Here is an 18,066-nt window from a genome sequence, read left to right as displayed (position 1 = left end):
GTGAAAATGTGTAAATGCCCAAGGTCCATTATATACAATGGTGGTCTATAATTTATTTATTTATTTATTTATTTATTTGCATCACTTTTACCCCGCCTTTCTCTCCGAGGAGACTCAAAGCGGCTTACAGTAAATAGGCAAAAATTCAATGCCTAAAAACAATGTAAAAACAACAATTCATATAAAACAATCTACAAAACAAAAGTTCATATAAAACAGGTACCATTACAAAATAAAATCACATTATATAAAATTTTAAGAATGTCCAAGATTAAAATCCATTCATCCAGAATCCTCAAGTCTTCGTACAGGTCATATAAAGTCCATGTTCTTATTCATTAAAAGCTTGTGTGCACAGCCATATCTTTAAGGCTTTCCTGAAGCCTAGGAGAGTTGGTATCTGCCGTATGTTGCTGGGGAGGGTGTTCCACAGCCGAGGAGCCACCACTGAGAAGGCCCTGTCCCTGAGAAGGCCCACCAGCCTTACCTGCGAGGCTGGTGGGACCGAGAGCAGGGCCTCCCCCGATGATCTAAGAGTTCTAGAAGGCTCATAGGGGGAAATACGTTCGGACAGGTAAGATAGGCCAGAACCATTTAGGGCTTTGTAGGTCAAAACCAGCACTTTGAATTGGGCTCGGTAGCATATCGGCAGCCAGTGGAGCTGGCTCAGCATGGGAGTAGTACGCTCCCTGTAAGCCGCTCCTGTTATTAGTCTGGCTGCCGCCCGTTGTACTAGTTGGAGCTTCCGAGCCGTCTTCAAAGGCAGCCCCACGTAGAGCGCGTTGCAGTAGTCCAAACGAGCTGTAACCAGAGCGTGGACCACCGTGGCCAAGTCAGACCTCCCAAGGAACGGGCGCAGCTGGCGCACAAGGCGGAGTTGTGCAAAGGTTCCCCTGGCCACCGCCGAGACCTGAGGCTCCAGGCTCAGCGATGAGTCCAGGAGAACCCCCAGACTGCGAACCTGTGTCTTCAAGGGGAGTGCGACCCCATCCAACACAGGCTGTAACCCTATTCCCTGTTCAGCCCTGCGACTGACCAGGAGGACCTCTGTCTTGTCTGGATTAAGTTTCAATTTGTTCACCCTCATCCAGTCCGACATAGCGGCCAGACACCGGTTCAGGACCTGAACAGCCTCCTTAGTGACAGGTGGGAAGGAGTGACAGAGCTGGACATCATCTGCGTACAGATGACACCGGACCCCGAAACTCCGGATGATCTCTCCCAGCGGCTTCATGTATATGTTAAACAGTATTGACCCCTGCGGGACCCCTTGACCCCTGCGGGGTCAAGGCAAAATCAATGTTTACTTTTTGGATTTAATTATTTTCAAGCTGGATGGTTGAATTCATGGATGCAGGAACTATGTATTGAGAAAGCTGACTGTATATATCCATCCTTTACAAGAAGAAAGCACAAACGCAGACTCCTTCAGGTTACTGAGTCGTGGAAGAAAGCTGAAGTATCAACTTGACCCATTTGGAACTGAGATTAATTACAGCGTATGAAAATTCAGTAGCAGCTCCCTATTTTTATACAATTTTCAAGTGATACTCATTTACTGTACAAGACTTTCTGTTCCAGCACTTGACATCTAATGTACATAACCATGCCTAAACTGAATTATGCCTGCCCTTCTGAAAAACCTATTTTGTGAAGACCAATTGGAGATGGGTTCTCATTTTAGTAAAATGGATCAAATTGTGTCTGTGCCAGTTGTTCCCAATGTTTCTATTATATATAGATGTTTTAAGAACAAAAAATTGCACAATTGTGTTAGAGGAAGGAGAACTGACATGTATGACTTCAGACAAATATAATGACACAACTCCTCCTCGATGAGTAATAATAGTCTTTTGAGATCCTCTCCACAGTACAAGAAAAGTCGGAGCCATTTAACACAGGAGAAAATAGATATAAAGGTACATATAAATTACATTAAAAAAATCTAAACAGAAAATACATTGCAAGGGTGGGCAACTGTTGGTGTGGTGTGACCCATCAGTCATTCCTATTGGGAATCAGCCCCATAGGAGAGACTGTAGGGTCGCCTCACACCGTAAATCCCCCTATTGCTTTCTTTCATAAATTAAAACCTAGTTTGTAATTCCTTTCCATTTGTAAATTGCTGGGATTCCATGGGTCCATCTCCAGCTGTATAAATATGCTTTATACTGAGGCCTTAATATCTGAATCTGAAGAAATGGGTTTATATCCACGAAAGCTCGTGCTAAAATAAAAACTATGTTGTCTTAAAGGTGCTGTCATGTTGCTTTATTCCTCCCCCTCTCTTCCTCCCTCTTACACTGCAAGACACTAACATGGCTACTTTTTTGAAAAAGTCCCAATGAGTTAAAATTGGATCTCCTCATGTAAATATATTCAGGATTGCGGCTTTAAACATCAGTGAAGATCAAAGAAGAGAAAAGGCTTCATCATATTTTATTTAAACAGGAAAAGAGAAGATCTTACCTGTAAGTGATGTATTTTGGATTCATTACTCCTCAGCATTTCCTTCTGTCTCTCTATTTCTATTTCAAAACTACAAATTTGATTATGTAAGGTTTGTATACTCTTGTTCTTTTCCAAACTTTCATTCTGGAGCATGGCCACCTGATAACAAAAAAGTACAATTATTTTGCCATACTCACAAGCAAGCATCTTTCCTAATCAATGGAGAAATATCCCATAAAACACTAGATAATTTGTTTCATAAGGGCTATGAAACTTGCACAATTAGCCAGTATTTTCCCCATTCCCATAATCAATCCAGAATAGTTCATCTATTAATTTTGTCAGAAATTGCCCAAAACTATAGGAATCTTGCAGAGGCAATCAGAGATGTGCTTCTCCTGCAATATCCCTGATCTGGAGTCCTTTCCACTGGAACCCCTAAAGACACTGCCTACAATATCTAATAGGAGATCTGCCTTTGAAGAACCTTTTTAAGGGTACAGGAAGCTGTAAGTGGAAGGAGAAGACTTCTGCCTTCTGATTTCTCCTTCTATTCCTGTAGCATCAAGAGTACTTTCCAACTGTGCCTGAATGTGAAAATGAACAGTTTCCTCTCCATCCCAACTTGATTAAAGTCAATATGATAAAGACGGCACAGAGCACTGCTTCTAACTCTTACTTCTAGTTATAGCACATTTATTTAAAATTTCTCATTTCTAGGGGACAGGGCAACTCCACTGTTCAACAATGAACTATGGTGGCCAATATAGACATATATATTACACTAGTCACCAGAAAGTCCCGCTAAGAGTCTCACTATAAAAAAATCAAATTGTTTCACTCCTTTTTCTGTGGTCACGGCTGAAGCTATGGTTAAGTTTGACATTTGAAGGATTTTGTAAATGGAGAAAGGAAGCCAACAGCAGACCATAATAATTTCTGTGAATGAAAGCGACACACTCAACCAAGAAGATGAAAGAAAATGGGAAATGCATTGATGATATACCAGGCATGGGCAAACTTTTGTCTTCCAAGTGTTTTGGACTTCAATTCCCATAATTTCTAACAGCCGGTAGGCTGTTGGGAGTTGTGGGAGTTGAAGTCCAAAACACCTGGAGGGTCAAAGTTTGTCCATGCCTGTGTTATACCCTAAAAATAAGACAAACATTTGCTTTTGTTCTCTTAAAATTCTTAGACCTCACAACAGACTAAGTACTGAACTTTCAAAGACTATTCATCACATGGAATCCACTCTAATGATTGTTTCATTCATCAATGTTTATTATCCCTTAAAACATTTCATACTCCGAACACTGTCCTCTTCTCCTGGAAGAGCATGTACAACACAGTCATCGTTCATCTAAAAATGTAAGGAAAGCAGCTAGAGAGGATGCTCTGGCAACGGAAATAATAGCATAGAATACTAAGTGGGATCCATCTAAAAACAGGAAACACTTAACTCAAAGAACCTGACCACAATGCTGTCTACCAATAACTATTGTTTCTCAATGGTTTTAAATAGAATACAGAATAAAATGTTCTACACTAGGATGAGAGGGTTAAATTCTTTGATATTGGTTAGACTTTTATGATGTGCTGAAGTTTCGTGCATACCAAAAAAGTATTTGAGTGTTTGTGCACTTTCTTACAGAACGCTTGTGCCTTAAGGTACAGAAAGATGAAATTTCAAGCACCCAAGAGACAAGGATCCTGGAACAAGCATCTGTTTCAAACAGAGCAAACGTCTCCACAAAAGGAGATTAGATATTTCTTCAAGGTATAAGTAGCAGAACAGTCTAAGAGAGACTCAAAGAAGCCCAGAAGACTCCAAAAGGGTTCTAATTACATTTTTAATATTATCACACATACTTATGAGCAAGGCTGCATCCAGAAGCACTGGAAAAAACAGACTGAGTGAAATCTGAATATAGCAGGTAAGGAAGCTATAGCACTAACTAGTTTCTTTTTCATTTTTGTAGGTGTAGGGACCCTTACCCATTCTAGAAGTTATTCCTAATAAACATCTGAGCAAACACCACCATAATACTGGTTCCTTTCATACAGCAACATATACATCTGGTCCTTTTTTAATATTTCAACGGTTTCACTGGATAGTAGCAGTAGTGTTAAATTTCATTACTACTTCAAAAGTCTATTCCTAGGAATCAGACCAAAAAAACTCCACATATCACTTCAGGTTTTATAAAATGCTATATGTCAGCCAAAAAGAAAACCTTTTTCATCACTTAGCAAGTTTTATTAGAGACGAGATCATGGTTCAGAATAAGAATTGTCATCATTAATATTTGGAAAGTGCACCTGCCCTAATTATTATCATTGGCACACATAAAATGTCTTCCAAAAGAATCCACCAGTTTAATCAATATTTCTGAAGAGACTACTGTATCTGAAGATTTTATGCACTGCTTGGTGATAACTCTGGGACTATTTAAAGGGGAAAAACTCCACAACACAAATCTGTGATCAGACTGGCAATGCTTTAACTGTCATGGCTTCCCCCAAAGAAACTTGAGGATGGTAGATGGATGAATATGATAAGAACCTTGCCTGAGAGCTTCAGCCATGCTCACAGAGATGGATTATACAGCTCACAAAAATACAGTCTGCTGGGAACAGGAATGACGGTTAAATCCTGCAGTGTTGAAACAGCTCAAACTTCCTTTAGACTAATCTTTTCATGAGCTTAACGAGACATTAAACAGAGATAATATCAACCACAATTAATTTTATCATCTTAAGATATATCACGAACAATTAGCTGAAACAGTCCCCTATGATTGCCAATATTTCAACTTAGAAAAGATAAATGTCGGAAATGAAAACAGCAATGTTCTTAATGTAGGGTGCATCTACACTGTAGAATTAATACAATCTGATACATTTAAACTGCCATTGTGCAATGCTATGGAATCTGGGATCTGTAATTTGATGAGGCACCAGCACTGATTGACAGGCTAAAAACCTTGTAAAACTACAATGCCCAGGACTTCATAGCACTGAGCCATGGCAGCTTAAGTGGTATCAAACTGCATTATTTCTATAGCATACATGCATCCTGACTTAAGATAAGCAAAGTGTACTACTGCTTCTTGCATTGAAGTCAACAGAAATCTTATACACCTTAAAATAACAGTAACTTATATAGAGAATTACAGTTTCCTGGGTGCTTATAAAACTCTCAATTTGTATAAAGGTAGCAGTCCTTCAATCAAACCTCCCACCACAACAAAATGGCTTCTCTGTACAATGGTGAATGCAGTGATATATGGTTAAGTTTCCCACATCAGTCAGCTGGGCAGCATGAAGGCGTGAATGGGATCTCTGTACAATAGGATTTCACCGTGCAGGATGGGGAGGTTTAAGCCACCTTAGCTCTGTATGCAGACATTGGTGTGTTTGGGGGAAGGTGAAAAGAGGATTTATGGAGGTGAAGGAAAAGGTTGTGAGTTATATTATAACAGCACAACACACAACATTAATACAAAACATATCTACCATATGAATGAGGCTTTTTCAGGATCCAAGTGAGAAAGAGCATGCTATGAAGCATCCAATGGAGCATAAGTCAGCTATGTGTGCAAGATGAAGATGCCATTGACTAATGAAAACCCATCTGAATACTAATTATTTTTTAAATGATGTTGTTTTAGGATTTCTTTTTAAAATCATGGATCCAAACTTATTTCATTGCTTTTGGAAACTGAGAAGCATTTTAGCAGCCATTCCAAACTCTCACCTGTTTTAGAAATCATGAATGTAATGAAAGGGTAAGGTGAGTTAGTAAGTGTACCTTATTTTCTAGACAATTACTCCACTCTTTCAATAAGTCTACATGCTGCACTGCTGAGCTGGTTTCGTGTGCTTTAACTTGCTGGTTTGTTCCCTGTGACAAAGAATATATTTTAGCCAACTTCATTTCTCAAGCAAGCCTATACAAAAAACAGCAAATCACCTTCCATAAAGCAGTTTAATACATTTTAGCAATGCATTTTTTTAAAAAAAAAACCTGTACTGTTATAAACTATTATTATACTAACAGTAGTAGTAGTACAAGCTGAGTATTCCCTACCCAAAATGACTAGTACCAGAAGTGTTCCATATTTCAGATTTTATAATACCTTTATTTGCATATACGTACATAATGAGTTATCTTGGAGATGCGACCCAAGTCTACATTAAAAAAATCATTCTTGCTTTGTTTGATTGTTGTGTGTTTTCCAGGCTGTATGGCCATATTCCAGAAGCATTGTCTCCTGGAAGGCATCAGAGGATGCCTGCCATAGATGTGGGCGAAACATCAGGAGAGAATGCTTCTGGAACATGGCCATACAGCCCAAAAAACACACAACAACCCTTTGATTCCAACCACGAAAGCCTTCGAAAACACATTCATGCTTTATTTACAACTTATTACTCATAGCCAGAAGGTAATTGTCTAAAATATTTTTAATAATTACATGCATGAAATAAATTTTGTGAACTCTGAATCATCAGAAAGCAAAGGTGTCCCTATTTCAGTCACCCATGTGGACAATTTTGGGTTATGATTTCAAATTCCCAAGTAAGGGATGCTCAACCTATAGTACTAGTAAAAACACCAACAGCACACTTCAATATCAGAAGCCATATCCAATTCTTTGTCCCAGTTAAAACATAAACGAGATTTATGTATGAGTTGATTTACCATCCTTCTGCTATTGGTCTACTCTCACTGGGACTAATAATTAAACTTAGCATCAGAGTTCTAATAAGGATAAGTAAAGTCATTCCTACTGTATTTTTTTTTAGAAAAAGCAACAAGCCAAAGTATTTTTCTTTTCACTATAAACTGTGTTTCTGGACCATCCGTTAATCAAGTAAAGGATAAGAAGAGAGACATCACCACAGACAAGGGTCAATCCACTCAACCTTTGTCCTGAAATGAATCCGTATGTATTTCCATAATTGGAAGCAGAACATTTTGGATGAACACAGTTGCAATCTCCTGCCTATTCTACAGTGCTGAGTATTTATTCAAACAGCAGTGGATCACATATCCCATTATTAACCTTTCCCCTCTCCTAGATCATTGCTTCTTAAACTGTGGGTCCCAAAACCAAGAGGCCCCCTTAGATCAATGTTAGGGTTGTGAAAAATTTGGCAACAATAAAAGTTTTCTGAGTACCACCCGTTTACATAAATCTGTTCACAACAAGCAGTGCTTACAGTGGACTCTGCAGAAAATGCTTCAGCTATACTTCACAGAAAGGACAGTCAGCCTGTTTAGCAAACCTTTCAAATACAGATTGATTATCAGTAAACGCCCAATTTGTATAGCTATTTTATATACCTATATACCTGGGGTCATGTAAAAATGTCTTGGGTAAAAAGGGATCAAGAGTGGACAAAGATTAAGAAACCCTGTCCTAAACTACTCATCATGTCAACTATACATTCTTATCTTCCTTTGCAGGAACTATGCAGATAAAATTATGCTGTCCACCATAAGGTCAATCCCTGTGTGACATAGCCCTCTTCTATCTTTATTATGATTGAGCTCTCTTCTATCTTTATGCTAGGTATGGTGGAAATGAAAATGTTTTCTCTCCCCCTCCCTATAGTGGAATACAGGGGGCTATCCAATGAAGCTGACTGGCAGGAGATTCAGGACAAAGGAGGCACTTTTTCCAGATAACACATAGGTAGAATTCATTGTCAGATGTACTGATGGCCCTCATCTTAAAACAGCTTTTGGAGGGAGATTGGGAGATTTAGCATTCATAAAGAATAAAGCTACAGATAACTGCATGTATGTTACCTCTGGGAGAAACTCCTAGGGAAGTGAGAAGGCACTATAAAATTGCCTTTGTGATTTGATTCAAGATTTCCTAGATACCTAGGTACCTGACTACTGTGAGAATACAATTTTGGATCAGTATAACAGGGTCAAATGAGATAATACTTTAAAGGCACAGCCAACATTTACCTATTCTCAATCAGGACTGGGACTCCAGCATACAAAAAGCTAGGTGCTGTTATATGTTGTACATTGTTCCAGTCCCAATACAGGCTGGGGGGGGGGGGGGCTATGCTTGAAAAACAATCAATTAAAAGCAGGGCCATAGCCAGAAAAAAATTCGGGGGGGGGGGGGGGCGTTCGAAACATTTTTTTAGCAAATCATGAAGAATAGTTCCATAATGCAAAATAATGTAGAAATCAGGTTCCATTGATAAATTTCAGTGGACACTCATGGGGATTTGGTTAATCGGCTAAAATTCATGAGTAAACCAGGGTTTTTTTAACCTGAAAAATGGGGGGGGGGGGTTTGAGCCCCTAACCACCCCCTCCCTGCTGGCTACAGCCCTGATTTAAAAGAATTGGTTTCTTTTAGGCAATAAAATGTGCAAGGACAGGACATTAAACCCAGACTGGGATCGTAGCAGGGACAGATGATTTAGCCCACTGCTCTGTACACTAGGGTCCCAATACAGGTCACTAAGATCTGTATAATTAGTGTTAAAAGGTCACATTGGTTTTTATAAAAAATCTTGCTACTTATGAGTAAAAAGCAACAGTAATTTCTTTTACTGTTTCTGTATTTTCAGTCTGTGGTTGGTTAATTCCACGGGTCCTAAGGGCTCACCACTGTAGTTAATTTTAACACATTATTTCCAAACTCTGTTATACAGCAAGAACAAAAGAAAAGAGGCATAGCTGCTGGCTGTGTCTTTGAAGTATAGCCTACTTTGACTCTCAAGATGCTGCATTCTATGCAAGATATAGCAATAGCTGAGACACTAGCTGGGATATTTATGACTGGAAAAAGTTAAGCCCAAGGAGGACAAATTATTTATTAATCCATGAGAAGAATAATTTGGTGGATTAAATCTCAGTATATTCAAGCGTTTAAGATGTACATGACTGATGCTTTTATATGACACTTCTTAGCAATCTAGCTTAGAATGGAAGCACTGTTCCAACAGAAAGCAAAATTTCCGACTCTACGGATATTCATTTTAACACTTTTTTTCTGTAAACAGTAAACCTTATATCAGTGTAAGTACTACACACGATTACACACAGAACAATTAATATGCAGAGTATGTACGATAAAGACGCCATCTATAATTCATTTTCATCATACTAGCCTTTATAGTATGACATATTCTCAAAACAAAGTACAGTAGAGTCTCACTTATCCAACATAAACGGGCCAGCAGAACGTTGGATAAGCGGATATGTTGGATAATAAGGAGAGATTAAGGAGAAGCCTATTAAACATCAAATTAGGTTATGATTTTACAAATTAAGCACCAAAACATCATGTTAGACAACAAATTTGGCAGAAAAAGTAGTTCAATACACAGTAATGTTATGTTGTAATTACAGTATTTATGAATTTCGCACCAAAATATCATGATATATTGAAAACATTGACTACAAAAATGCGTTGGATAATCCAGAATGTTGGATAAGTGAATGTTGGATAAGTGAGACTCTACTGTATATGCAAACCAAGTTGCAAATCATTATTTTCACTGTCTTCAATATATGTACTCTGAATAAGTCAAATTATATACACACACAAACACATATATTAAAAAACACCACATAAAAATCACAAATGGTGAAGATAACAGCAAGCAGTGCTAACAAGACAAGACTATTTCTACTATCCAGAGTGTGTTGCGTGTGCACCCAAATGGCTGAATGAACTTTGGTATGCATTAGTTAATTCACTACATTCCCATTGCCACAAGACGTAAAGAATCCCTTGGAAGAAACGAGTTTATACGACGTTCCTTGCTGATCTTGTAACACACTATACTATAAATATAGTACAGCTTTAGAGCCACAAAAATTGCACCTTTTGGACAGGTCTTGAAGATAGCTACTGCTAAAAGTCTTATGCTTTTTTGAGAAGGGTGGGGATAAGGACAGGTTGCTCACCTGTAACCATGTTTCTTCGAGTGTACTCTGTGAATTCACACTAATGGAGAAGCTGCGCCTGCGCAGGTTCCGACGGAAACTCTTCCAAGCTGAAGTTCAAATTTTGGCGGTAACCACGCCCCCCTTCCCAAGGGGCATATAAGGCAGCCCCAGGCGCCCGCTCTCCAGTTCCTACGCCGCCAAGGCAACGAGGAAGGGAGAGGTTTGCCAGAGGGGAAGGAAGGGCGGGTTTGTGTGAATTCACAGAGTACACTCGAAGAAACATGGTTACAGGTGAGCAACCTGTCCTTTTTCTTCGTGTACTCTGTGAATGCACACTAATGGAGACTAACACGCTAAGGTCCCGGATGGTGGGACAAGGCAAACTCGACAATCAGTGAATGTCCAAACACATGTTTATTAGGACATAGAAAAAATAACCGTCCCAAGGGACCAGTGCAATAAATTGTCCGAAAGGACCAGTGCAATGCAACATGAGCATCATAGAAGAAGAACATAACATGGAAGGAATTTTTCAATAAACATGATAGAGAAAAATACACAATTGCGTAGTGCATATAAACGCTCTCCCAGGTGGAGAGGGACAAACACATCTTGGTCTTTGGCATATCCGCCAGGGCCAACGAGGCGGTACAAAGCAACAGAGCAACTGCTCAATACAATCATGGGAAAAAAACATATCCCTAGAGGCAGGTATGGGGAAAAAACCCCGTCCAACTTGAAGGAGAGGTATAGAGAGTCACCTGTGGGTGAATATGAAGAGAAAAAACGTCTGAGAGTCAGGAGAGGCAAGATGAGAGTACTGATCTTGCAAAGGCCGAGTCTTTAAGGGCCTTACTGTCCAGCCTGTAGTGAGAGACAAACGTGAGAGGGTTTGACCAGATAGTCGCTTTACATATGGAGTCAAGCGGAATACCCCTAAGGAAGGCGGTCGACGCCGAGAGGCCCCTAGTCGACCTCGGGCGGATGGAAGGAGGGGGAGGTCGCTTGGCTAGTACATAGGCCAACTCAATGGCCTGAGCGATCCAGTGGGACAGTCTTTGGGAAGAGATGGGATTACCCAACTTGTCCTGGGCATAGGCGACAAAGAGTCTTTGTGACTTACGAATGTCCTTAGTACGGTCCCTGTAGAAAAGAAGTGCTCTCCGAACGTCGAGAAGGTGCAGTTTTTGCTCGAGAGGAGAGGAGGGGTTAGAGAAGAAAGCTGGTAAGACAATGTCCTGGTTGAGGTGGAAGGCTGACACCACCTTAGGAAGAAAGGTAATGTCCGGGCGAAGAACAGCGCGGTCATGGTGGAAACGAAGATAAGGCTCGTCGACTCTGAGGGCAGCGAGCTCGGATGGCCGTCGTGCCGACGTGATCGCCACCAGAAAGGCCAACTTCCAGGAGAGCAGGCGTAGATCGGTCGAGGCAAGCGGTTCGAAGGGAGCAGAAGACAGTTGAGAAAGTACAAGTTCGAGGCTCCAGCCCGGCGTAGGTGGTAGCGACGGCGGGCAGATGTTATTGTAGCCCCGGAGAAAGGTTTTGATCAGGTGGTGAGAAAAAAGAGATGGCTGGCCGTGGCGCTGAAAAGACCAGGAAAGAGCTGCGAGATAAGCTTTTATAGAGGCAAGAGAAAGTTTCTTCTCGACGAGAGTCATGAGGAAGTCGAGGACCACCGATACCGAGGTCGGGAAGGTGTCGACGTTACGGGATCGAAGGAAGGCATGAAAGCGAGAGAGTTTGTAGGAATAAGCCTTGGTAGTAGACGGCTTATGGGCTGCCCGCAGGACGTCTTGCAGATTCTGCGGAAGAGAGGCTAGGTAAGAATCCTCCATGCAGTGAGATGAAGGGAAGAAAGGTCCGGGTGAAGAATTTTGCCGTCCTCCCGTGAGAGAGGGTGCGGCGAGAGAGGCAGAGGGTGAAACGATCCTCTGGAGAGGCGAAGAAGGGCTGGATACCACGGTTGGCGGGGCCAGGCCGGAGCTATGAGAATCGCCGTGACCGAGATCGAGAGAAGTTTTTCGAGAACTTTCGGTATGAGGGGAATCGGTGGAAAAAGATAAAGCATCTCCGCCGACCAGTCCAGAAGAAAGGCATCCCCTAGGCAGCCGGGGAAAGAGTTCGGGGGGAGCCTCGCTCCGTAGCGGGGTAGCTGAGCGTTGTGGGGAGACGCGAAGAGATCCAGAGTAGGGCGCCCCCAGAGGCGGAACAGACCGTCGAGGACCTCGGGATTGAGCTTCCATTCGTGAGAGGAAGAAGTCATCCTGCTGAGGGCATCCGCTAAGCCGTTTTGGGCGCCCGGTAGGTGGATTGCAGAGATCTGTACGCCGTGGGCTATGCACCAAATCCAGAGACGAGAGGAGAGGAGCATCAGTTTCCTCGAACCCGTACCACCCTGTTTGTTGATGTAGAATACTGCTACTAGATTGTCCGATTGAATGAGGATGGACTTGTGGCGGATGAGGGGGGAGAATGCTTTTAGGGCTTTGAGAATGGCGAGAAGTTCGAGGAAGTTTATGTGGTTGGCCCTCTCTGACGGGGACCAAAGATTTTGAACCGTTAGACCGTTCATGTGGGCTCCCCAAGCGTAGGTGGAGGAGTCTGTGGTTATGGTTAGCGATGGCGGGGCTGGATGGAAAGGAAGGCCCTTGCACACGTTTTGGTGAGACATCCACCATGAGAGAGACTGGCGGACGGACGACGGTACCGACAGGTATCTGGAGTTGTGGTGGTGGAACGGTTTGAAAGTGTCTATAAACCACCTTTGCAGGGTCCGAAGGCGCAGCCTGGCAAACGGGGTCGTGAGAACCGTGGAGGCCATGTGGCCTAGAAGGACCTGAATGACACGGGCTCTGACCCTCCGGGCAGATCGACAAAGGGCGATATGGTGGCGGAGAGCCAGGAATCTGTCGAACGGAAGTGACACAGTCTCTGCGACGGAGTCGAAGAGGGCCCCGATGAACCGGATTCGGGTTGACGGGGAGAGATTTGACTTCTCGGAATTGAGTTGGAGGCCGAGAGATTTTAGAAGACGCAGCGTGAAAGAGACGTGATTTTGGAGAAGAACCGGGTCGGGCCCGACGAGAAGCCAGTCGTCCAGATAAGGAAAGACCGTGATGCCATGTAGCCTGAGGTGGGCCGCTACGGCGGCGACAACCTTGGTGAAGACCCTCGGGGCCGTGACGAGACCGAAGGGCAAAACGGTAAACTGGTAGGTTTGGTCGAGAACTTTGAAGCATAGGAACCGTCTGTGCGCCTCTCGTATTGCCACGTGGAAGTAGGCGTCTCGTAAGTCTATGGAGGCAAAGTAGTCTCCCCGCTGCAGCATCGGGAGGATAGAGGCAATAGAGACCATCCTGAATTTGGAGGGGCGGATGAATATATTGAGTGCCCTTAAGTCCAGAATCGGGCGTAGCCCGCCTCCTCTTTTCGGGACTGTAAAGTATCTGGAGAAGAAACTTAAAGGGTCCAGTTCGGGAGGGGAGGGACGGATAGCGCCTTTGGCCAGTAGCGCTTCGACTTCGGCCAGTATCTCTGGGGAAGGGTTTGAGTGGAGAACGTGACCTGTAGGAGGGAGGTCCATGAACTCTAAGGCGTAGCCGTCTTGGACAATGCGGAGAACCCATGCATCTGAAGTAATAGAGTCCCATTGATTGTAGAAAGGGGCTAGTCGGTCTGCAAAGATACCGAAGGGACGAGGCAGCGTGGGCTCTACAACGGTAGCGGGCGAGGAGCTTTGGCAGGGGTTGGCGTCAGGTACGCCGATTAGGCTGCGGAGGAGCAGGGGTGGATCGACCGCGTTGCTTTTGCGGATGAGGTCCCCGGCGAGGTTGGTGATGGGCTTGATTGTTCGAGCCCGAAGGCCGCCTGAAAGAATGGTGTCTGAAAGATTGCGGCGGGAAACGGCGGGAACGGTGCGGGAACCAGCGAGTGCGCTGAGGTTGAGGTTGGTCGCCACATTTAGACGCAAGAATTTTAAAGTCATGATTAGACTTGAGTTTGTCATCGGTACCGGCGTGAAACAGTCCGAGCGCGTCAAAGGGAAGGTCCTCAATGACCTGTCTGGAAGATGAGGAGAGACCCGAAGACCTCAGCCAGGCGTGGCGGCGAATGGAAATCGCGTGGGCAATCATTTTACCCGCAGTATCACCTGTATGCTTCGCCATTTGTATTTGGTGGTGAGCGAGCGAGTCTGCCTCCTGTTGGAGGGTAGTGAGGACGGAGCGGTCTTCGTCCGACATCTTAGCGAAGAAGGGCTGCGCCTTCTCCCAGATAATTTGTTGGTAGGCACCCATGCAGGCTCCATAATTCGCCATGCGGCAAAGCAAAAGGGCTCCGGAATAAAGTTTTCGACCCACGGCGTCGAAGCGCTTCCCCTCTCTGTCGGCCGGAGTATTCGACTGACGACCTGAGGATTGAGAGGCCTTAACGACCAGGGAGTTAGGGTCGGGATGGTGTTTGAGCCACTCCAGGGTATCATCGTCGGTACGGTACCAAGTCTCGATCCTCTTCGAGGTCGGAGGAATGGAGGAAGGGTTTTTCCAGGAGGCCTGGATAACGTCCAACAGATAAGGCAGAAAGGGGAGAAGCGTGGCCGGCGGAGCTTGGGCCTGCACCCTTTTGAAGACTGGGTCAGACACTGCTTTGGAGGTTTGCTTGATCTCCAAACCCAGGGCGTCGGCCATCCTGACCATTTGCTCAGCGAAAGCGCGAACATTGTCAGTAGGAGAAGGCGGGTCCGCCTCATACGCGTCGTGGGGAGGAGAGAGGTCGAGACCGAGAGAGACCACCGAGGCCGAGAGGACAGAGTCTGGGCGGTCGACATCAGCATCTTCCTCCTCAGCCCCTTGGGGGGACTGAGGGGGAGAAGACAGCACAGTCTCGGGAGGAGGCAAGGCCTCGCGGGAAGAGAGGGCCGGAGGCCGAAGGTCCTTAGAGGCTGAGGCCTGGGCTGCCCGAGCCAGGCGAGCCGTTTGTCTGCCACGCTCCGGTGTCGAGGTGGGAGGGAAGAGCTGTTGGCGCGACGAGCGAGGCGGCGCAAGGGGCTCCGGCACCGGCACCCTGACCACCGTTTGGGTAGAGTGGTGGGGTGAGTCCTGCAGCTCCCCATCAGACAGGGGGTGCAATGGAGACTGAGAAACATCTCTAGGCCTCTGGGCTGGTACAATAGGAGAAGACCTTCTCGAGGAAGTTGTCGAGGAAGATGGCGGGACTTTCTTTGAGGAGGCCGAGGAGGAGGAGCGCTGAGTTAGCCGTTTCTTCGCCGGCGGTTGCTTGGATGCAACCCTCAAGGACTTGCCAGGTGTGGGAGGAACCACAGCTGAGTCGGATTGCGCTCGACGAGACTCCTCGTGAGCCCTTTTAAAGGCTATTTTGATAGCAGAGGAGGACGGAGGGGAACCGATACGAGAGCGGATCGAGGTCACCGAAGCCAGAGAGCTCGACGTCGAGGAAGGTCCCACCTTTCCGGAGCGGGTCGACACGGTCGCCGTCGTCACAGTACACGGTGGTTTGACCGGTTTAGCGGCCCTGGAGGTCTTGGACGCTCTGGACGAGACCGAGGAAGCCTTGGCTGCCGGAGGCTTAGTTGGTGGTGCCGACATAGCTCTCAAAGCTGAGGACGCCGACGTACCCGACGTCGACGGAGTCGGTTCTGGCGCGAGAGATTTTTCGTAGAGCGCCGCTCTAAGCCTAGCGGCTCTGTTCTTTCTGGCCTGAGCCGTGAGAGCTAGGCAAAAACGGCAGGTACTGACCACATGAGCCTCGCCAAGACAGAAGAGGCACTTGGCGTGGCCGTCCGAGTCAGGAATTTTAGCAGCACACTGCGTGCAACGCTTGAAACGAGTAGTAGACATGCGAAGAGTCCGAAGTGAACCTTGCGGCGGAAAAAAAGGAACTGGAGAGCGGGCGCCTGGGGCTGCCTTATATGCCCCTTGGGAAGGGGGGCGTGGTTACCGCCAAAATTTGAACTTCAGCTTGGAAGAGTTTCCGTCGGAACCTGCGCAGGCGCAGCTTCTCCATTAGTGTGCATTCACAGAGTACACGAAGAAAAAACATGGGCACACAAAGGGCTTTCATTGCTTTGTCTTATTTTATTGTAAAAGTTGTTTGAAATGCAAATAAATAAATAATCATGGTTGCAATTCAAATTAGTACTTAAGAAATACTGCTTTAGCAACCTTCCTAAAACAAGAACTGCTCTTTGTGCATATCCTGATAATGATGCCAAACACTTGCTGGGTTTTCTCTATCTGAAAGTCAGATGTAGAAAAAAAAACTGGAAGTGAAAAAAAGTAATGTATGTAAGGGGAAACAACCTCACTTAAATAGTAACCTACGTTTATTATGGCTTGATAATTTTGTGTGTTTTTCACAGGTGTGGACAGGTTTACCCTTTCCAAACACATTAAACCAGAACCGACTCACATGGCCTGGAGCCTCCACTGCTATTTTCTAGCCATCTCTCATTTCCTAACATAGAGGACCTGCAGCTTTGCCACTAGATTACGAGACCGTTGGGGCTGCAAGGAGTGATGATGTTAGGCTCACTGCCAGCCTGGCTTTGTAGAGCAGGTAAGTCTTGAAAAGTGGTGGCCCATGAGTAAAGTTCAGGATGAAACAAGATAGGAATGATGAAGTTTTATGTCTATACAAGTCACTCTGAGATGAGACACAAGAGATGGATGCAGAAAAGTAGGAGGCTCACTGATTCTTTAGGTCCCTGCCTGTGGTTACCAGGGTCAGAAGTGAAGAACACCAAGTACAGACAAAACCTTGCTGTTCCCAGATTTCCCTAAAAGGACATTCTCCTTACTAGATTGCGCCAGACAACTATTGTCCTTAATATATGTCATTCTACAACTGGACTTTCTATTTTTAACCCCAGTTTCCATATAGTTTTCTCTGCAAGTGCCTCCCTGTCATCAGCCTTGAAGCTGAAGGTTGAAGCTGGACCCAGGGCAGGTGATTCATTTACAACCCAAGGTAGCACATTTTCTTCAATAATCACTGCAATGACTCCTGCAGAGTGGTGTTTATAACTATAATGTTTGGACAGGTTTGAATTAAGAATATTACAGGGTGCATCCTAGGCTAACATACTGAACTTCCATGAGCACAACCCACTAAAACAGCCTTTCTAAGCATCTTTACCCTTGGATGAAACCTTGGAATAATTTTCAGGCCAATGCAAACACAAGTTTTTATTAGTGACCTTAAGCAACCTCTAACAGAACCCTAAAACTCCAAGGAACATTGATTGAAAGCTCTGCACTAAAGAGTAAATGCATGCATGTACCCCAGTGAAATGCATAGTAACAGAATATGTTCAACAACAGTTTTTAGTGGCTGACTGTACACAAGCAGCAGGGACTTTCTTCAAAGAAAAAAAGCATATAATTGAAACATTTGAAATAACCACAGTCTCCCTTCTTGAGGGGTTAAAATGGTTTTTCATATTTCAAATTAAATAAATTGGTTGTGTTAATAGAGAATACAAAATCCTGAAACATCACTAGCATGTTCCAGAAACGTGCTTCTTTACACATTTAAATTTCTCAGGTCAAAAAGAATAAAATAAATCAATCCACAGTTTTAAATGACTTAAGCAATTGGATGTATTTCTCTTAAAGGATAAGAAGAAACGTCATGTCCAGCCTAAGATAGCTATTAATAATATTCAT

General features: G+C 44.2%; 1 protein-coding gene across 6 annotated transcripts in view; it reads right to left on the bottom strand.

The window, feature by feature from the left end:
• Positions 1 to 18,066, bottom strand: part of traf3 (TNF receptor associated factor 3) — a 105,721-nt gene that overhangs the window by 13,262 nt on the left and 74,393 nt on the right. For all 6 annotated transcript variants that reach the window (XM_062968502.1, XM_062968499.1, XM_062968501.1 and 3 more), the window contains 2 exons: positions 6,263 to 6,355; positions 2,470 to 2,610 (listed from right to left, as the gene is read on the bottom strand). In XM_062968502.1, coding sequence (XP_062824572.1) covers positions 2,470 to 2,610; positions 6,263 to 6,355 — 234 coding nt within the window. The remainder of the gene's footprint in view (positions 1 to 2,469; positions 2,611 to 6,262; positions 6,356 to 18,066) is intronic.

This window comes from Anolis carolinensis, chromosome 1 (assembly GCF_035594765.1).
Source record: "Anolis carolinensis isolate JA03-04 chromosome 1, rAnoCar3.1.pri, whole genome shotgun sequence".
NCBI lineage: Eukaryota > Metazoa > Chordata > Lepidosauria > Squamata > Dactyloidae > Anolis > Anolis carolinensis.
This window is presented reverse-complemented; position numbering and strand designations above follow the sequence as displayed.